The sequence below is a fragment of the Monopterus albus genome, unplaced genomic scaffold (genome assembly GCF_001952655.1).
Source record: "Monopterus albus unplaced genomic scaffold, M_albus_1.0 scaffold403.1, whole genome shotgun sequence".
NCBI classification, from domain to species: Eukaryota; Metazoa; Chordata; class Actinopteri; order Synbranchiformes; family Synbranchidae; genus Monopterus; species Monopterus albus.
This window is the reverse complement of record NW_018128283.1, coordinates 69469-90650: the sequence shown is the minus strand read 5'-3', so window position 1 is coordinate 90650 and position 21182 is coordinate 69469. Positions and strand designations below refer to the sequence as shown.

Sequence of the window (21182 nt, the reverse complement as noted above, 5' to 3'; positions counted from 1 at the left end):
AAAAAAAAATCATACAGTGACAAAGACACTCCAGATGAACCGAACAGAAAACCTAAAGCCTAGGTGAGTGCATCTGTGTGCACGTGTTTCCACAGTTATGTGGAGAAGTTTCATTTCAAATCCATCCTTGTGAGATTATGGTCTGGTTCAGTGTTAGTCTTGGGGTCAGGGTTGTGGTGGACATTTAGATGTGATGGCTGAAGTCATATTCATTTTTAAGGGGGTCAAAACTACAAAAAGACCAACAGGTGTGTTGTAGTGTGTTCGTACCCTCCTCCGGCAGCGTGTGCTTTGTATATATGTGTGTGTTGTAGTGTGTTCGTACCCTCCTCCAGCAGCGTGTGCTTTGTATATATGTGTGTGTTGTAGTGTGTTCGTACCCTGCTCCAGCAGTGTGTGCTTTGTATATATGTGTGTGTTCGTACCCTCCTCCAGCAGCGTGTGCTTTGTATATATGTGTGTGTTGTAATGTGTTTGTGCCCTGCTCCAGCAGCGTGTGCGTTGTATATATATGTGTGTTGTAGTGTGTTCGTACCCTCCTGCAGCGTGTGCTTTGTATATATGTGTGTGTTGTAGTGTGTTCGTACCCTCCTGCAGCGTGTGCTTTGTATATATGTGTGTGTTGTAGTGTGTTCGTACCCTGCTCCAGCAGTGTGTGCTTTGTATATATGTGTGTGTTCGTACCCTCCTCCAGCAGCGTGTGCTTTGTATATATGTGTGTGTTGTAGTGTGTTCGTACCCTCCTGCAGCGTGCGGGCACTATACACCGAGTCCCCTCCGATGATGTAGAGGATGCGCAGCAGTTGCAGAACGTCCTCCACCCCACAGGCATTCTGGCTGCAGCCCGCCTTCGCCTGTGCCGCTTCCCTGACCCCGCCCAGAATCTCACTGCTCTGATTGGCTGAAACTGAGCTCGGGCTCAGACCACCTGAACGACCCCCGATCCCGTGCTCACAGAAGTCCTGGAGGTAAAACGGACAGAGTTCAGGTGTTGTTTGGACCTCGGAAATTTAAAATAACTGTGTTTCCTCCTATTACGAATGTGTTGTGGACAGTTTTCTTTAGTTATTGACAACCTTGTTTTATTACTGTGATGTTTTGACACTTTCCAGTTTTATAATGCAAAGTCAGCAATTTTGCTCCAAAAAAAAACAACCAAACAAACAAAGGTGCATCTGGCCCTCGGTGTGTTTGGTTGAGCATAAGTAAAGGTGATAAAACCGATTAGTGATTTAAGAGGTTTTACTGAGTCTGAAACTCTCCATCCAAACATGAACAAGTTTTGGTGTGAGCACAGGCTGCAGTGTGTTTCCTGGTGTCGTGCTCTGGCTCTTTGTCCTAGTGTGTTTTTGATGCGACACTGTCATGTGTCATGTGGACAGCCAGATGCTCTAATAAAACAAGGACGTCATTTTCCACCTGAGGCAAGATGAGATTATTTGTATTTGAAGGAGTGAAGGAATTCGAAGTGATAACGGTGATGCGTGCGTTACAAAGTGTGAGCTACCATCTTTCCGCTCTCCTTCTCTTTATCAGAGTCCTTCAGCTCTCTGTACATGATCCTGCAGGACAAACAAACAGTCACAGTGAAAACTCAAACATCTGTGAAATGTAAACATAAAATCATCACAGATTCAGGTCCTGCCCCCTCCCCTTACGTGTAGGTGGGCTCCCAGATGCGTCGCAGTTTGTCTGTCTTCACGGCTCCGCTGCAGGACAGCTGCAGCAGCCGCTGGACATAGTAGAAGATGGTTGACTTGTAGTTGGACAGAGGAAGTTCCACCTCCCGTGTTGTACCCAGTCCTGCCACCTGAACACATGACAAACTTGTAAGGATTCATTTTCACCTGGACAGTAACTTTCTAATGTGTGTAAACTTCCCTTCCATTTCTCTGCTCATAATTCCAAACTTGTCCAACTTTCAGGATCTGACCACTTAATTATCAGGAGAAAATGTTAAAGGCTGAGCTTCTTCCTGAACTTTCCTGAACCAAACCTGGTGATAAATCCAGCTGTGCAGCAGGTTGTGGTTATTCCTACCTTGAGAGTGAGAGCGAGGTGGGGAGAGGGAGCGCACTCCACCTCCTCCTGAACCTCTGACTGAGGAGTTCCTGTACAGAGAAAACACACACTGCAGTTTAGTTTATAAAGACTCAGATTTTAAACACAGCTGACAAAGTGGGATGAACTGAGCCCGACTATAACATCAGCAATAAGCCAAATAAAATTAATATAATACATCTGGCCCTCGGTGTGTTTGGTTGAGCATAAGTAAAGGGGATAAAACCGATTAGTGATTTAAGAGGTTTTACTGAGTCTGAAACTCTCCATCCAAACATGAACAAGTTTTGGTGTGAGCACAGGCTGCAGTGTGTTTCCTGGTGTCGTGCTCTGGCTCTTTGTCCTAGTGTGTTTTTGATGCGACACTGTCATGTGTCATGTGGACAGCCAGATGCTCTAATAAAACAAGGACGTCATTTTCCACCTGAGGCAAGATGAGATTATTTGTATTTGAAGGAGTGAAGGAATTCGAAGTGATAACGGTGATGCGTGCGTTACAAAGTGTGAGCTACCATCTTTCCGCTCTCCTTCTCTTTATCAGAGTCCTTCAGCTCTCTGTACATGATCCTGCAGGACAAACAAACAGTCACAGTGAAAACTCAAACATCTGTGAAATGTAAACATAAAATCATCACAGATTCAGGTCCTGCCCCCTCCCCTTACGTGTAGGTGGGCTCCCAGATGCGTCGCAGTTTGTCTGTCTTCACGGCTCCGCTGCAGGACAGCTGCAGCAGCCGCTGGACATAGTAGAAGATGGTTGACTTGTAGTTGGACAGAGGAAGTTCCACCTCCCGTGTTGTACCCAGTCCTGCCACCTGAACACATGACAAACTTGTAAGGATTCATTTTCACCTGGACAGTAACTTTCTAATGTGTGTAAACTTCCCTTCCATTTCTCTGCTCATAATTCCAAACTTGTCCAACTTTCAGGATCTGACCACTTAATTATCAGGAGAAAATGTTAAAGGCTGAGCTTCTTCCTGAACTTTCCTGAACCAAACCTGGTGATAAATCCAGCTGTGCAGCAGGTTGTGGTTATTCCTACCTTGAGAGTGAGAGCGAGGTGGGGAGAGGGAGCGCACTCCACCTCCTCCTGAACCTCTGACTGAGGAGTTCCTGTACAGAGAAAACACACACTGCAGTTTAGTTTATAAAGACTCAGATTTTAAACACAGCTGACAAAGTGGGATGAACTGAGCCCGACTATAACATCAGCAATAAGCCAAATAAAATTAATATAATAAAGCAGTAGAGTCCTTCAAGTTCCTGGGCTCCACTATCTCCCAGGACCTGAAGTGGACGTCCAACATCAGGACCATCATCAGAGGATGTACTTCCTGCTCCAGCTCAGGAAGTTCGAGCTGCCGCAGGAGCTGCCGATACAGTTCTACAAGGTTTTCTAACGCACTTATTTGCACAGTGAAGAAAAAGCACAGCGCAAATTAAGTTCACTTTAAATGCAGAGATTTGTTATGTGACTGTTTCAGTTTCTGGGTTAGAGTCTTGTCTGTCTGAGGTTGACAGAGTTGTGGCCCTTATTTTAAAACATTTAGGAGAAAGTTTAGGACCACTCTGAAGACCAGCACAGCCCCCCTGGGTTTTTCTCACTTGGTGACCGAGTCTGGTTTGTGCTGGACCCAGATGAAGGCATTCAACAGTCCCAGTGTTTGTTGTACCTGGTGGAGGAATCTCCAGGTCAGTGGTCTGCTGCACATTGGTTCTTCCTGGTCGGGGGTCGAAGGCGGGGACCAGAGCTGAGAACTGTCTCTTCAGGACGAAGTCGTCATCCCACGTCCTCCTGCGCCCACCTTTGGTCTCATACTCCTCCTCCTCCTGCAGGACAACAGAGACACCACTGTCAGACTTACCCTCACTTCTGGCAGTCTTACCTTAAAACCCAGGAAACAACAAAAGGTCTGTATCTGTACCAGGACCTCCTCGTACTCCTGGTCCTCCTGATTGTCATCTTCATTTTCATCATCGTCATCATCTGGCTCTGGGAGGTCTTCCTCGTCGTCCAGCTCAGCCAATAACGTGTTGGCACGACAGCTGTCCAGGAAGTCTACGGGACGATGACAAAAAAGGGACACAAACACGCTGCTGGTCAAGATGGAAGAAAAGCTTGAAAACCACCTGCAGCTTTCAGTTTCATCAGCACAGACAGATGAGTTGGCTGAAAACTGTAGTAACAGCTGAACATCAAACTTTGTTAGACAGTTGATGCTGAAACAACTTTTATGTCACTATCTGACAAGATGACAAACAGAAAAACAGACAACTGGTCTATTAACTTGTCCATTCACCAACAGAAAAGCATTATTACACTGCTCCTTGATGAGGAGTTATGCAGAAGGTCAGCTCAAGCAGGCTGAAAGTGCATGTGTGTTCATGTTGTGTAGTACTGTGCACACAGCTGGGTGACAGATGAGAGAACAACCCCTCACTGTGTCTGACCCCACTGTGTCCAATCCACTGCGTCGTCCTCATGAAGCCATTCAGTGACCTAGAGCTGCAGCCATGAGTCAGTTCACTGGTAGAAAATGAACCTCAGCTATTTAGAAGCAACAGTCACCGACATGTTCTGGTTCCACCTTCTTTAATGTGAGGAGCTGATGCTTTTCTTTGTCAGACATGAGAATCAGCTGAGTCTCTGTGGATCTGTGGGTTGGACACAACGAGACGTGTGGAGACGCCACCTTTGGCTCTGGAGAGTCACAGTGGGACTTTTTCCTAGTGTCTGACATTCTGGGGATAAACGGATCAATCAGATGATCAGGTCGGTGATCATCTGATTGATCAGTGACCCTGCTGTTTGGATTTTGACTTTGTTATTCAGGAGTCTCCTTTCACCTGTCACCCGTCTGTCTGCGCTGTGTATATATATGTGGTCACCAACCATAGAGAGAGAACTCAGCCTCCTGGCCCGTGTCGCTCTCGCTGGATGTGGATGTCAAACTGGTTGTCAGGGTGTTGCTTAGCAACTGGCCCACTGACAGACCCGTAGTGGCTGTGGCTACGTTACTGCTGCTGGTTACTATGGAGGTTGACATGGTAACGGTGGTGCCAGTGGTGGTGAGGTTAGGAAAGCTCTGAGCACCCATGAGAGGAGAAGCTGCAAACAAACAAACAAACACAAACAAAGGGCAGTTAGTCAGTCCGAAACCAAGGAGACAAAGCAGCAGGTGAAGCTCGTTAAGCTCCAGGCAGCTGATTGGATACAGCTGCTGACTGGCTGGAGGATGCTCATGCTGTCCCCCAGAAAGATGCAGACAAGAGCAACCAGGACCTGGTCTCAGTACTGTCTGACACATAACAGCTGAGAGTCCCAGTCTTTTATGCAAAATGTAAACTGAACCCAAAAGAAGCTGAGAGCAAGAGCAGTTCACAGTTAAAGCATCTTTAGTTGGCCGCTCAAAACACAGCACACTCGCATGTTAGAGTGCTCCTGTTACTTCCAGAGTAGTACTCTGAGCGTCCAGTCAGCCACCCACAGCAACACACGGGCAGGTTAGCTTCTGTGCTTTAAAGCTTTCAGTTTGGTTACATCATTAGAGTACTGCACTCAGACCAGTACTAATGACTGAAAACTCTCTGCTGAATCATATGTACTCATGCAGTACTAGTACTCGACAGATGTAGGGCAGTATTAGTGTGGTAATACTGGAGTGAAGTACTCACTGGCAGTACTCATGACTAGTGGAATATTCACCTAGAACGAGTTCATAATTGTACTATTGTAATAATAACATAGTATGCACATGATGATACTGCATTTCTCCCCAACAGCATAGGATAATTACTGCAGTGCTCACTGGCAGTGATACAGTATTAGTGTAGTAACAATGAATTTCTTCCTGGCAGTTACGGTGTAGTATAAGTGTAGTAATATGACAGTACCAGTTATAGGGTAGTATCAGTGCGACAATACTGCAGCTGTGTAGAACTGCTGTCGGAACACTACAGTACGCACACAGTGATAAAGTAGTATTAGTGTCGTAATACTGCAGTACTCACTGGCGGTACTCATGACGTTCCTGCCCAGCGTGTTGGTGTTGTTGTCGCTGCTGCTGCGGCTCAGGTTCATGTTGTTGGTGGCGTTGGTGCGCGACATGTTGGGTGCACGGCGCACGAAGGACTCCATGAGGCTGGCCTCTCGTGATGACAGGTTGGGCACGCTGGCGCTGGAGCTCATGGGAGCGCCGGCAGCCAGCAGAGAGCTGACCGACAGCCGGGCATTAGCCACAGAGCACATAGGCCTCTGGGAAGGCGTGTCCTTGCTGGAGGATTCTGACACGGAGCTCACGTCAGGGGAGCTCACGCTCACCAGTCCCATGGAGATGGCTGTCGCTGGGTCAGTGGTCGCCGTGGTTGAGTCCTTGTTTCTGGCTTCGTCTCCGGGTACGGGCGTGTCAGCTGTGAGCGTGCCAGAGCTGGAAGCCGAACCGGACCCGCCCTCTGTCGCTGAGGACAGCACGACGATCGGCTCCTGCTGGTGTCCATCAGAGCCGATCCTGCCTCCCGTTATTCCTCCCGCACCGGATCCCTGGTCAAGAAGCAGCCCCTCAGCCCTTCTCTCCAGCCGTAGACCCGCTGCACCTGGTAGTCCAACGGAGGAGCTCAGGCTGATGTCGGAGGAGGACGCGACGCTGCAGACGGAGCTGCTGCTGCCCTTCCTGCTGGAGGAGCTGGCCCCACCGTGTGACATGGCCCCGCCCTTGTCAGGACAGTTATTTTTCGCCAGGGTGCTCCATGTCTGCTGCGAGGACGATGAGGTGGAGGAGGAGGTGGTGGTGGTGGTGCCGCCGCTGGCCGCCGGTATCATGGAGGATCCCACTGTGGAGGAGGCGGGGCCTGAAACAGTGCATGAGACAGGTTTGGGTGACGGCGCTGTGGCAGCCGACTCAGGGTCGTACCCTGGAGCAAGCTTGAGGTCAAACTTCCCTTCAGCGCCCATACGGTAAGAGTTAGAGCCGCCAGCATCCCAGGTTACATCAATCCAGCCTGGATGAACAGAGAGATAGGAGGGAGACGGACGAATGGATGTCAGAGACCCGGCAGGGAGAGAGAGTGGCAGAGGGCGGGAGACAGACAGCAGAGAAGCAGCTTACAGTCAGAGCACCTCCACACAGCTCCACCCTGGACTATGTCACAGCAGGAGAGTCATGTCAAATGCTCAGTTAAAACCACAGTGAAGAGAAACTTGTGCCGACTTTTACGGCCCTTTCAGACATGCTCTGAAATCTGACGGCATGTGAACATGTCGGCTTTGCGTCTGAATGAGCCTCTTGCGCTGTAAAAGCCACGATGGCGATCTTACTGGGTTGGACCTAGTAACATAAGGATAATCACCTTTATTGGCTAAGTATTTTACACACAAGGAATTTGTTTCCACTACAGAACCAAGACAGCCATCTGTGGCTGCCACCTCAACTGATGGCTTTAACCATCGGGGGCAACGGGGGGTTCAGTGTCTTGCCCAAGGACACTTCGACACATGGACTGCAGGCACCGAGATTCGAACCTTCAACCTTCGACTGCTCTACAACCACACCACTGTCGCCTCCCACTTGTTGAGGAGACTGAGGTACTTTGGTGTGCGCGGGGCACTCCTTCAAGACATTTTATGATTCTGCAGTTTTTTACACTGTTGTGGGTTGGGCAGGTATTATTCGATAAATAAAGCCTTTCAAGGTTTGTTCAGTAACAATTAGCTTTGCATGTGAGACGCGTTTTGATTTTTACAAACTGTTTTTAAATACAAATGTTCTATAAGCCAGAGTTTTTACCGGTACTCGATTTGACAGGTTCAGCTTTTGTCATCTCGTCTATGGGAAGCTGACAGAGAGGCTGCATTTTCTTACTGCATGCATCACAATAACCTACAACTAATAATCAGTACAACTGTTTGGCACACTATCAAGAATCAAAAGTTACCAGTGGTTATTATTTGCAGTTTGGATTCTCGGTGCCTTCATTTTTGTATCAAAAGTTCATTTACTGTCATTACTGCTAAATTTCCAACAATATGAAACACTAACAAAAAAAGTTACCATCATTTATACATCACATGCTGTTGACAAAAACTGACTGTTACGTGTATAGCACCAATTCTCAACAACACTTTACACACTAACGGTCAGACCTTACAGTATCGCAGAGAAAACACACCTGATCCACTTTGAGCAAGTAAAATCACAAGGTATGCCAAAATATTGGTCACAAGCTTCATCCTTTCACTTTAATGCATCACGTCTCACTGCAACATCACGTCCACACAATACAGGCTGTATTGTACAGCACGTAAAGAGACGCCATAAAAATGCTGTTTCACTGTGACTTTAAAGAGCAACATGTTCACTACTGTTGCATTGTCAAACTCCACTTGTGGAGGTTTTTGGTCCAGGTGGAGCGATGAGAGAGAAAAATATGAGCACAGTCACAGAAAATGACAATCAAAGCAAAAGTAGAAAATATTCCTGCAAATGCAAAGCGTCAAAGCCACAAAGAAAGAAATTAAACTCAGAAACAACTACAACAATCATCCTGGTTTATGATTGATAAAAATGATGATCAGCAGAGCTGCTGGTGTCGTCTCCATGCGCTCAGCTCACTGACAGAACATCAGACCTGAATCAAACACAAACACCGAGAGGAGCAGGAGGCGCAGAGGAAGAGGAGGAGGAGAAGAAGACGAGGAGGGAAGGAAGGTGTTTGTTGATCATCACTTCCTGCTTGAACTCCAATCTAAGCAATCTGTTCCAAAGCTGACCTGCAATGCTGACTGTGCACATGACCTTGAGCTGTGATGTGAACACTGATGGTAAAGTCATTGTAACAACCAGGGATGCATTGGTATGAGATGTTCACAGTACGATAACCGTCTCAGAACATATCACAGTATTACACAGTTACTTTTACTATCAGCTTCAAAGACCCTCAAGAACGAAAACAGTCTTTTTCTACTGCAGGTGACTGTGACAGCTGTCTGAGCTGGACTGCAGCACTAGACTGACCCTAAAGAGAAAACACAGTTACAAAGATAAAAAACAGAAACTAAAGCATGTTAGCACCGGTAGTAGAGGAAGTATTCACATCATTTACTCAAGTAAAAGTACTAATACCACACTGTAAAAGTAGCCTACTCTGTTACAAGTAAAAGTCCTGCATTGGAAATGTTAAGTAAAAGAATGAATCACAAAAATGTACTTAAAGTATTACAAGGAGTAGCAGGCTACTCCCTGCCGAAGAACGTTATACTGTACAGTATGTTATAGTGTTACATTACTAGTCTGTCTCATGTGTTGCAGCTGGTTGAGCTGCAACTCTGCTGAACTAGTTTGGATCCAAGTGCAGCTGCTGATTATTTTCTCCACTAATCGATTGACTGGTTTGTAAAACCTCTGACAGTAGTGAGATGTGGCGCCATGCTGCTCTTAAAGATTATCAGAATGGTTGTGTGATGTGCCTTGATTCTCTCCCCTCATGCAGCCGTGAGCTCCAGCAGACAAACCTGAAGTTTTATTTTCTGTAAAGAAATGTTGAGACGCTGCCTCCACTTTAATTGCTTAATATATCATGGTTCATAATGATGAACTACAACGCTTCAAACATGAACAGATGTGTAGCATCATGAGAGCACAGTGCAGACAGAAACAATACACTGGTGTCATGCTGACCCCTCTGACATCACCAGGTAAAGGTGCAGGAGAGTGTGGGGAGGAAACGGTTCAGGTGTGTTCACACCTGTTTTACACAGTGAGCAACACTGTGGGCAGATTCTTTGACCAGCAGGTGTTGGAGTATAGCTTTAAGCTTTAATCTGTAGCTCAAAATTTAGAAGTCGAATTCACTAAATTCATTTACACACTACTGAGTTTGTGTGCAATAGCTTTAAAGCAGAAGCTGTTTTCATGTAGTTCTTCCACTTAATTTTTTGTGTGACACTACATGAAAACAAGCCCTGACTCAGCCATCATTACCTCAGCTCATGTCTGTGTTGGTTTACTTTTCCCCAGTGCCCGTTTCAGAGATTCTACTCTATATGTAAACGTTCTGACTGCGAGCACACATCTGCCCACAGCTGAGCCTCTGAACACAACCAGGAAGCTGGACACTGCTGACCAAACCTTGAGAGCAGAAAAGGTTTTAGACATGATAGAACTCTGATACAGCTATTCCGCAGTCCTGCAGCTACAGCATAAATGATATCACATTTTTATTTTTCTGTTTCAGGGATTCTGTCCGCTCTGGATGTGTCTTACCGTTGTGAGCCTCTCCTGTGACGGTGCCCTCACCGGCCGGGTTTCCGTCCTGGTCTCGCCACTTCCAGTCAATGCCACGGACAACCCGCGCACCCGGGACAATGTACTTCATCACCTGGGATCGAAAGAGGCGCCGCTGGCGACGAAGGTTTGCCTCTGCCTCCTTCACAGCTTTACCTTAGGGAAGAGGACACAGAGAGAGAGAGAGAAAGAGGTTAAAATCACTGATGTGTAACTGACAAAGAGAGGAGTTAGGACGGGGATGCACCAAGCTGACGGTCGGCTGTTGGCCACCGTCGGGTCGTGCCTGTCAGGGCTGATCTTCCTGGTGTCCTGCACTGTTGGCACTAGTCGGTGCCTGTCAGAGGGGTTGGCTTGGTGTGTCTCTGCCCTTAGAGGGTTAATACAGTAATGCAGTGGTTCTGAAAGTGTGTGGCACGCCCCACTAGTGGGGAATAAAGCCATGACAGGTGGGGCGCAATGAACGAAGAAAATTAGAAATGGGTCATTAATACAAGTAAATTAAAATAACATCAGTTCGGGGCCTGAAAGAAAAAGTGGAACCATAGTGTAACAATAACGGTTTAACGTCGGCATGTTAACTGCAGCGTAACAATATAAGGAAACGTTCACACAGAGGGCCAATAGTGTACGTAGCAGGCATAATAATGTAAATGGATACATTTGTTACATGGACCACAAAAAAAGGTAGGACAATTAAGAAGACATTTAGAGACAACACACCCCACGTTAATAAGCCACTCGACTTCTTTAAAAGAAAGCTGGCAGAAAACTGTAAGCAGGAAAATCGCATGGTAAAATCCACATCAGTGGACAGCAAAGCACAAATGGCTTCATTCAAAGTTGCATACAGAATTGCACAGTGCAAAAAAACACACAATAGCTGAGCAGCTCATTCTCCCTGCTGCTGTAGACATGGTGCCGATTATACTGGATGAGACAAGTGCTGCAAAGCTAAACTATCCCTCTGTCAAACGATAGTTGCACTTATATTTTGAACTTTGTGTTATTTGATATTAAAATTAATTTGAAATTTTAAAATTGGCTGATTTCATTATAATTTTTTGGCAAGTAGGGCTTGAAAATTCACCCACCCTCTTAAGTGGGGAATGACAGAAAATGTTTGAGAACCACTGCAGTAATGACATAGAGAACAAGATGAAAACAAAATGGAACAAGTCACCGAGCACATAGAGGACTGGAGCTTATGGGCTCAAGTAGAAAGGCTGAGGCTTGGAAACAGCAGGTGATGAAACAGTCCCACCTAAGTAGTGGCTGATCTGGATGCTGCTAAATGGACTTTAAGTGAGATTGTTTTATATACGTCTATAAAAGTGATGTCTAGAAAGTACATGAAAGACTGTTTGCCTATCACTCTTTATAAACCTAAACCAGCTGATCACTGCAGTTTTGACTGAACAAACATGAGCAAAGTGCATGTGTTGGGGACTATTTTCAGCACTGGATGAATCCACATTTGGTCTCTAGTGAGTATCTGCAGCAGCATGACAGTGTCAGAATAAACTACAGTGTGCGTGTTCACGGTGATGAATGAACATGTCACTCAGTGCAGCAGTATGCACTTTCAGACCAAACAGGGACTTAGTTCTAGGGACTACCTCACTGGGGAGCTCCCTCAGGAACTACAGTCCTTTACAGGCTTTTTTTCTGTTTGCAGTCACACGGACAGTATGAACACTGACGCAACAAAACATGACCAACTGTTAGCAATTAGCCAGCAAGCACAGAAAGGTTAATGTTACATTATTGATAAGTATATGCTGCTAACGTACGAGCAGCCGCTAACCCTTTGCATGGTTCCTATTGTGCAGGGAGAGTACTTCAAAACAGCGTTCTAAGAACTAATATCGTTCACAGCTCCTGCGGTGGAGACACGGACAAAAGGAGTTACTCTGTCCAGCAGTTCTAAGAACTATGAAAAGGTTCCTCTGGTCCGAAAGCACCTAGTGTGGTCGTCAGTGATGGGTTTAATAATGTTACAACAGAAACAGACTTTGGTGCAAAGTGTACCCTTACCGAGCTGGTCTTCACAGACGGCGGAGACCATGCCGTACAGCTCGAGTCCAGACAGAGACAGGTAGTGAGTCTGACCGCTGGCGTTCTTCCCCATCTGTTTGATCCTGATGTGCCTCCAGCCCTGCTTCTCATCTTTGGACGGGTCCAGAGGCCATGTGGCTGTTGACCTGCGAGAACACGCCCACAGTCACATTTACATACATCACAAGTAACAAGATGCAGATAATAATCGAGGACATCGCCTCCTGCAGTCCATGAAGTACTGGGTTGTGTGCTGCCTTCAAGGCACATCTGACTGCAAACACAGGTCCATGTCAGCGTTTTAGTGCTAATTTATTAGCAGGACCCACTTGCTGCTGTGAATTCTGTCACAAATAAGGCTTAAATAATTAGTTTGTTAATGGTTTAGGTTCCTGACACACGAGGAGCCTCGTACCCTGGTTCGTTGAGGCTGCAGTCATCAACATGAGTGTAGAGAGTTGTCCAGTTCTGACCGTCCTTTGAGACCTGAAACACCCAGTTCCTCAGCGCAGAGCGGCCATAACCCCTGCAGGAGGAGGAAGCAGACAGAAACAAAATATCTTACTGAAAATATTTGGTTTTATTTGATACTTTATTATAATGCCTGTTTCAGTTTCTAGGTATGTTTGTTTCATTACCTGGCATGTCTCAGAGTGTATGCAGAGGGAATGACCCAGAGGCCGAGGTCAACGGCAAACCAAGCGTTCTTGTCATCATTGGTGTGGCAGTTGAGGGCGGAACTATCCCGACTCAGGATGTCCTCCAACCGCCCATAAGGGAGGTTACGCCCCTCTGATGATGTCACCACAACCAGGCCATAGGCAGCCGGGTTTACCCACTCATAGGCTGTCCTGAACGGAACAGAAATGAGGTTTAATTAACATACAAACTAAATTAAAGTCCAGCTCTGAACAACCTACTAGTCAACTAAGTAATAACCACTTCCACAACAAAAACATTTTAATAGTTTAGTCTCCATTTAGCATCTTTCACAGGTCTATGAATGAAGGAAAGTTTGGGCATTTATCAAATTTAAGCTGCCTGGATACACACACACAAAAAAAGGACTCTCAGACCAAACTCCATCATAAACCTGCAAAATGAATCCTGTCCTTCCCAGAGCCAAAAGGTACATGCTACAGAAAATTTCCCAATTCCTTATTATTGAAGTATAATGTTAAATTTAGGACAGTGCTGAAAGGGGCTCTCAGTTGACCATAAAATCAAGATTTGGACTTTGCTGCAGCCCTGTTCTTACTTGGCGTTGGTTCCGACCCAGTAGATGATGCCGTTCTCGTCAAAGTCATGTTGGTGTCTGAAGGTGAAGGTCTGTCCTTCCCTCAGCTTCCTCACAAAGACAAAGGACGAGCGCTCAAAGTCGTACCACTGCTTCGCCACCTGGAGGACAAACAAGATAGGTAATGAGAGTAGAGGTGGTGGCTTTACTTTACTCTTCTTCTGTTTAAAAGCCTGTCTGAGTGCAGGATTGGGTGATAAGGATAATGTAAGTATGTAATTTTATTTTGCCATCTTCATGAGTACATTTTAATCACAATGTGTGTTGTTATATTGTGTAACCTTAGTCCCTCATCTAAAATGTAATATAAAAACAAATTACCTTCGAGGCCGTTATCAGATGATCTACTACTGTGACAGAGCTACATGCAACACAACAATGACGCCAATATCATATTAAATATTGCTCTAACTTCCAACTTCAGTACAGCCAGAGCTCCCATAGTATGAACATTATGGCAAAGTCTAATATCAATCACACCCTACTCGTGCATGTATTTGTGTTGCTTGTGCATCCTAACCATCTTCAGCAGGTACTGCTCCAGAGACTCCACTGTAGCGAGCGGCTCCATCTTCAACATGCGACCCGTCCGATCGATCAGAGCCGTTTCACCCGGTGCTCGCTCCAGACGGAAACGCAACCTCCTCGTCAAAATCTGACACACACACAGTTTAGATTACGGAGTTAATACAGTTTGTTCAGTCAGACGCACTGACACCACCAGCTGCAAGTCGTAGCTTCATGACACACAAAAAACAGTGAGACTCCTGAAAGACCTGCGGCAGGACGTCGCAGGCCAAACACCCCTGGCTGCACAACACACGGCAACTCACCTGCAGGTTGTATGAGGATCCTGGAGTGTCATACAGGTGCAGAGGTAGACGTTCTATTGACTCCAGGACAGCTATCAGTTTACGGATTAAGGCAACAGCTGGTCGGCTGCAAACACACACACACACACACACACACACACACACACACAGCTCAAACTTTCCTTGTTTGTTCATGGATTCGACAACCTGATTAAACCTCATCTTAACCTGACTCATCTTATTTATATAAAAATCTAACCAAAAAAACCTTAGTTTTTTTTTTTTTTTTTCCAGGTTAGAATTGGACAAACGTATTAAAACACCAAAATGTTTTAATGAGAGGTGTGCAGGATCAAAACATCCTGGCTGGAGAAACCTGCTGAGAGTCTGTTCTCACTTTAAGACTTTCACCAGGTACAGTTCATTAGTTTAGTTTCAAACTGGAGCTGCACAGTGATTCTGACAACTGAATGAGAGGTTGTTCATTAAGGGAGGATAAAATGTATTATTTAAGATCATCAGTAACCACCATTATTAATCTGTGGTGGAGCAACAAGGTCAACAACACAATGACAGCATTCAAAAGATGTTTAAGATTTGGACAGACTGGTCTGTGAACTAAACTGACCTGATCATCATCACAACTATTAAAAATCACAACTGAGCTTTTAGGTTTGCTACGTTAAAGTCAGGATGTCGTTACCTTTCATCGTCTTCATTCTCGCTGAAAGCCGCGTTAAAGACGTTGATCCTCTCCATTAAAGGTTTACAATCATGTTTCAGGTCCAGTTCCACACTCTGCACACAGAACACACTAGTTTAGGTTGCACTGTGCCAAGACACTGCCATGTTTTCAGGTGAAGATATGATGCGCTCACATTGTTGAGGACCGTGAACAGTGCCTGGACCAGGCCACTGCTGCACATCTCATATGGTGAAATCGTGTTTTCATCCTTCAAAACCACAATCAGGTTCTCCAGAGCGGTTTTCATCAGGTCCCTCCACGTGTTCTCCCCTTCAATACACTGTCGACACAGAGATCAAAACACACTCATGTCACTATTGACAAAATATCTACCATTACCTGGAAGTGAAGCTGGTGCAGACACGTGTGCTTCTGTACCCGTCTGTTGGTGTGCAGCTCCCAGGAGGACTCCAGCTGTGTGGAGATGTTCCTCAGGGTGACCACTACTCCTCTGGGCATGCTCTCTACAGCTTTGAAGTGGTCGTCGTACAGCTCCCTCGCCATGCTCTTCACCTTCTGCTTCGTCTTCTCCAGCTTTGACTTGAGCTTCCTGCCTCGTTTCCCTGTCCAGCCAGTCACAAACTCTGAACCTGCACACACACAGCCATACATAAACATATACTTCCGGCCTGGGAACTACGCAGAAAATAAAATCTGGAACACCAAACAACCAAGTAAATCCAGTCTACCACCACTTTCTAAAGCACTTCTGAAATGTTTACAGCGATCAGGCTCATACGGCTGTTACACCTGAACAAGCCGAGCGGGTGTTTCAGACAGAGTGGCACCATAAACAACAGATAGGGTCCAGTCAAGTGAGACAGTGATCAGAATCACTGCAGACTGGAAGGCACGTCACTTCAGCTCTGTTGCCAGGCTGCTTCTGGTGTGAACTCTGCATGTGAGATTGGAAACTGTGAGTTTACAGTGCTGTGTTTGTTGTGAAGCTGCTGGGAAACCGTCAGACTCACCCAGCGACGTCTCGGCTGTGAACGAGTGTTTGGTTCCTCTGTTGGACTCGAAGACGAAGCCCGGCAGGTCCTCCTTCAGGATGGTGGCCTGCTGTCCGTCTGAGTTGTGGATGGCGATCTCGCCGTCCTTCAGGCAGGTCAGAGACCAGTTCCCCACTGTCAGCTTAGTGGGGCCCACACTGGACAGGATGGGCTGACTGGCTGTAACTGGTTTCACCTGACTCCTCGCCCGCTGTAGCTTCTCCAGGAACTCACTGCGAGACTCTGTAGGCGAAGACGTGGAAGGAAAGAGGGATGAGCAGGAAGAGAGCAAATGAATGGTAGAGAAGTACAGAGAGAAAACTGTCAGCGCTACAAAGGAAACCAGAGATAACCGCTTTCCGAGTGTGTTATTGTACCGGAGCTGTCTGAGCCCCCCTCCGGACTCCCACTCGAGTACATGGTGGCCAGCTTCCCATCCAGGATGAACCGGAACCAGCCGTTGGAGCCATTAGAGAGCTCGAGGGCGGCGGCATCTGACCAGATGTAGAGACAGTCCCTCCCTCTGATGACAGACCAGTCCCTCCAGTGGTACGGCTTCCCTTGCTGGATCTCCCTGGCGTCCTCCTGCACCTCCTCCTCCTGCACATCGACCACAGGGTCACAGTGAGATGCACTCAAGATATAATTCAGAATCATGCCATGCTACAAGTGCAAGAGGTTTTCATTTGTCCTTGGACATCAACACACACACAAAAACACCTTTATTAAGTTCAAAACTTTTTGGCATTCCCCCGTTTTCTTAAATGGCAAATTTTGGTGCAAAAATTAAAATATTTTCATGCTGTGAATGAAAATGACCAACTTCAAATTTACTTTATAAGCACATCCTCGCTTCTATCAAACTAGTTTGGGAAAATAAAAATACCTTAAAAACTACTAATGGGAGTGTTTCCATTTATAATAGGAGAAATATCTGAATATAACAAATAAAACTGGCCACAAACCCAGAATAATTCTATTGTGTCTGAATGGTCTGTTGAAGCCAACAAAACCATTGCACACAATATTGAAGTAGGTGTGTGGTTTCTAGTATTAACTAATTCTAACATCAAATTTAACTGGACAGTATAAAAAGACACTGCAGTGGGCACGCCATCATCAACCTGCAGCCTCATCATTCAAAGCAGTACAGTCTCTCTCGACCTTCTCAGGTTTGGCTTCATCCTCATTCTCGTCATCAGACGCCGGCCCAGCCAGAGTGGACACCTTGTTGATGACTCCCAGTCGAGCCAGCTGGTCGAGGAAAACGTCTCCACCTTTATCCACCAGGTCTCTGATGATCTGCAGAGCCAGGAGGTGGCCGTCGTCATCATCCTGACAGACGGACAGAGGAAGTCACGACCAAGATTAGTTTTTGGTAGTTTCACATTAGTTTGTGATTTACAACCATTGTTCAACAGTGCTGCAGTAAGGTGATAATGTCCAGGGTGTGTTCAGACTGCTTCACAGAGATGTTGGTTCAGCTGTGTGACCACTGTGGAGGCTGCAGTTTGTGCTGTTGTTCAACTAGACTGAGTTACACAGAGTTGGTTCTGGTGTTTAGCATTTATGAATGGGATGGGCAAAACATCCATCAGTGTAACAGTACAATTCAACTGCAACTACATTAAACTGGAGGTAGATGTATGTATTAGAAGGCAGATCTGCATAATGTCAGGTCGTGCGTGTGCGTGTGTGTGTGTGTGTACCTCCTGGTCGAGGACAGTAGCAGTGATCTCCACAAGCACTGTGGGCAGGTTATGTCCTGACTCACTGTCACACACCTCCTTCAGCAGCACTTCACTGCTGTAGTGAACCATCTTCCTGATCAGAGCCAGACTGGCTTTCCTACAACACACACACACACACACATCAGGAGTCTACACCATGTGTAAAACAGACATCTCATTTCTGTCATTTCAATTACATCTTCTCAAGAAAAAAGGCAGGGTTTCTGCTTTCTGTCATGCCTTTAACAGTGCAGTTCCCCTTTTATGTGCTCTAATTAAATCAAGATTAGACTGTCGTGACAAACTGGCAGTGCGTTTTAACGAAGCAGTTCCATCTGCTCTGAACCACAAACGAGGTTCACATGGAGGCAGGTGGATCCTGTGTGTTTCCAGTAACACTCAAAATTCACAGTTTTTCCAATTGGTCTCAACCAGTGATAAACAGTGGTGAAGAGTATGGTGACTCTGGGTCAGGTTACCTAATAGAAGGCAGCATGGTTTGCTGAAAGGTTTGTGCAAAAACAGGCAGCAGTCTCTTCAGGTAGATCGGAGCCATCTCTGGGTCTCCTCTGGGCTCGCTGCCCTCCTCCTCCTCCTTGTTCACATCCTTCTTCTTCTTGTCATCGCCCTTGTTGACCGGACACATCCAGTCTCCTGAGACACACACCCATGTTACTACACTGTATGGTGCTGTTCCAGCAGCCCCACCCTAATATGTTGGAGGCAGTAAGTGATGGTTGACAGTAGTATACTGTCATATATTGTCGTATACTAACTAACCAGGGGACTGCAGTATAGCCACCACCTCACTGTGTCCTCTCTCTCTGGCCTTGTCCAGTGGAGTCTTGCCGTCCTCGTCTCTGAGGTCAGGGTTGGCTCCGTGACGCAGCAGCGTCTACACAAACACACACATTAAAACAGTGATTGTACACGTAACAAACATGACTCCAGGTGATTCCTAGTTACAGGAGAAGAAAACTCAATCATTCAAATCTGACTTCTGGCTGCTGTGTTTGCAGTGTGTGTCACCTTTGCTACTTGTGGGCGTCCGAAACAGGCAGCGTAGTGCAGTGAGGATGACCTCTGACCTCTGTTGACATCGGCCCCCCTTTCACATAAAAATTCCACCTGCAGCAACAATAAACACACAATTGTTGAAATTGAACATATGTCCAGGAAATACAAATGTCCTACTGACGCAAGTCTCCAGACAGGAGAGCTTTTACATTTTACACTCCAGTAGAACCTCTTCTAGGTCAACAGTAACAAACTCTGCAGCTACTATCATACAACCAAAATGTAAAAAAAACTAAATGTTTTCCAAACATTGTTTTACAAAAACCTCCCTGAGCCGTTTTCAATTTTTATTTTAATTAAATGTTTGCAGAGTTGAGTGGCACTTCCGTTTACTGCATACAGTGCATTGTGAGAAACTACAACAGAACACTGCCAACTGTTCTCAGTACAGCCAGAGCTCCCATAGTATGAACATTATGGTTTTCACACTGTCTGGTTTTAGTGCACGCTGTCACTTTACCACCGTGAAGACACTTAAAACTGAAAACCCATTTACAGTCAGTGTGTGGAATGTGTCTATGATTTGAGTTGGTGGCGAACTAAGATGTGTACACAAGATTCAGATGTATTCCATCATGAAGTGAAGTGTTGGTGACACCAGGTGAAAAGATAAAGATCATTTATGTAATTAGAATTCATCCTATGGGGACCATGAAGGTCTGAACCACATTGACAACCCAGACACAACTACTGTGGCTAAAACAATAATAAAAATCAAATGAAGGTTCTGGCATCTGCCCGTTCTTTACCATTTCCTGCGTGCCGAATGCTGAAGCCCAGTTGAGCAGCGTCTGTCCAACATCGTCCATGAAGTTCACCTCAAACGCTGTAACAGAAGACAGGACATTATAACCTGCAATTCAAAAACAACACTGACATCAAACTGACAGCTGAGACTTTCAGCAGACACCATGAGAACATGCAGCTTCTACCTGATGTTAGAGAATTCTGTTCAGACACATTTCCAAGAGGAACCAACTCCAGGTAATTATTGTGCACTGGTGAAACATTTGACAGACATAACATAACTTCTTAACTGGAACATTTTCAAATAAAGACTCGCTTCTGGAATTTGAGAAACAAACTGAGGAAAAAGGTTTTTCCTCAAAAACGAGAGCTTTTTATACTCATGCAGCCATAAGAAGTCATCAAAAATGAAAGATGGTTTAATCAACACTATTAAAAAAATGATCAAATCGGGAATAAAGCGATGAGTCCCAGACTGCTATACTCTATAGACAAACAGAAAAAAGCACAGAGGTGAAGCTTCTAACACCCTGTTGGATAAACAATTTGTTTACACTTTAAATGGAGACACTAGAGTTTGTCACTCATGAATTTGATATTGTTTAAACACAAGAAAAGTCTTTCCCGGCAAAGATAATATGAGACAAAAAGGAAATATAACAATGCTGTTGTCTGGCTGGAGCAATGAAGCTCTCTGACTATGCTAGAGCTAATTTTATGAGGGTGGCTGAATAACCATCAAGACTCATGGGTGCTGTAGCATTCAGTCCGTTAGCTTGATCCCAGTCAGCTGATCCTCTCACCTCCAGTGTCGATGGCATCGATCAGAGCGTCAGTGTCCTTGCTGCGGATACAGTCGATGAGCTGTCGGTGCGATCTCTCCCCTGAACTGTCCAGGCGTCGTAGACCGGGGATCCGACTCGTCGAACCTGCTGTGGACTTGGGCAGCGCCTTCCGTCCCTCAAACAGGAGAACCAGCAGGAGGTCCACCAGCCGCATGGTGTCCAGCACACAGCGTTCATCTCCTCCCAGAGCGGACTCCATCGAGTCAGGCAGCGCCGAACGCAGCAGGTCCTGAACACGAGAGACAGAGGTAAAGACCAAATGTCGAGTTCCTGTAGCTTCTAACTAAGCCCTTTTCCTCTCTACTTTTAAAAGAATAAACAAAGAACTTCTGGTGTTTAAGGTGTGTCCACCTACGTGTGTGACGAGGGGTGACCCCCTGCACAGAGTGGACAGCAGGCTGACAATGGTCGACACCTGGTTGCTCAGTTTGGAGTCGGGAGCCGGGGGGGTGGCACCTGACGAGGTCCGGCCTGGCTTACAGGAAGAGGCCGGGCCTGACACGGTGCCGCCGGCAGCCGCCCTGCGGGGCCGCAGC

The 21182-nt window shown here is 46.1% G+C and overlaps 1 protein-coding gene across 1 annotated transcript in view; it reads right to left on the bottom strand.

The window, feature by feature from the left end:
- hectd1 (HECT domain containing 1) overlaps positions 1-21182 on the bottom strand; it is a 36991-nt gene that overhangs the window by 5486 nt on the left and 10323 nt on the right. The window contains exons 6-36 of the mRNA XM_020586362.1: positions 21002-21182; positions 20605-20875; positions 19804-19880; positions 19007-19105; positions 18758-18872; positions 18457-18631; positions 17957-18095; positions 17412-17582; positions 16625-16847; positions 16227-16490; positions 15634-15845; positions 15389-15535; positions 15214-15308; positions 14532-14637; positions 14219-14353; positions 13660-13799; positions 13040-13252; positions 12817-12927; positions 12381-12547; positions 10323-10499; positions 6076-7062; positions 4958-5173; positions 3990-4123; positions 3738-3894; positions 3107-3177; positions 2725-2876; positions 2574-2628; positions 2041-2160; positions 1659-1810; positions 1508-1562; positions 740-962 (exon numbers count right to left, since the gene is read on the bottom strand). The exon at positions 21002-21182 is cut by the window's right edge and continues 104 nt beyond it. Of these exons, the coding sequence (XP_020442018.1) occupies positions 740-962; positions 1508-1562; positions 1659-1810; positions 2041-2160; positions 2574-2628; positions 2725-2876; positions 3107-3177; positions 3738-3894; positions 3990-4123; positions 4958-5173; positions 6076-7062; positions 10323-10499; positions 12381-12547; positions 12817-12927; positions 13040-13252; positions 13660-13799; positions 14219-14353; positions 14532-14637; positions 15214-15308; positions 15389-15535; positions 15634-15845; positions 16227-16490; positions 16625-16847; positions 17412-17582; positions 17957-18095; positions 18457-18631; positions 18758-18872; positions 19007-19105; positions 19804-19880; positions 20605-20875; positions 21002-21182 (5540 nt within the window). The remainder of the gene's footprint in view (positions 1-739; positions 963-1507; positions 1563-1658; positions 1811-2040; positions 2161-2573; positions 2629-2724; positions 2877-3106; positions 3178-3737; positions 3895-3989; positions 4124-4957; positions 5174-6075; positions 7063-10322; positions 10500-12380; positions 12548-12816; positions 12928-13039; positions 13253-13659; positions 13800-14218; positions 14354-14531; positions 14638-15213; positions 15309-15388; positions 15536-15633; positions 15846-16226; positions 16491-16624; positions 16848-17411; positions 17583-17956; positions 18096-18456; positions 18632-18757; positions 18873-19006; positions 19106-19803; positions 19881-20604; positions 20876-21001) is intronic.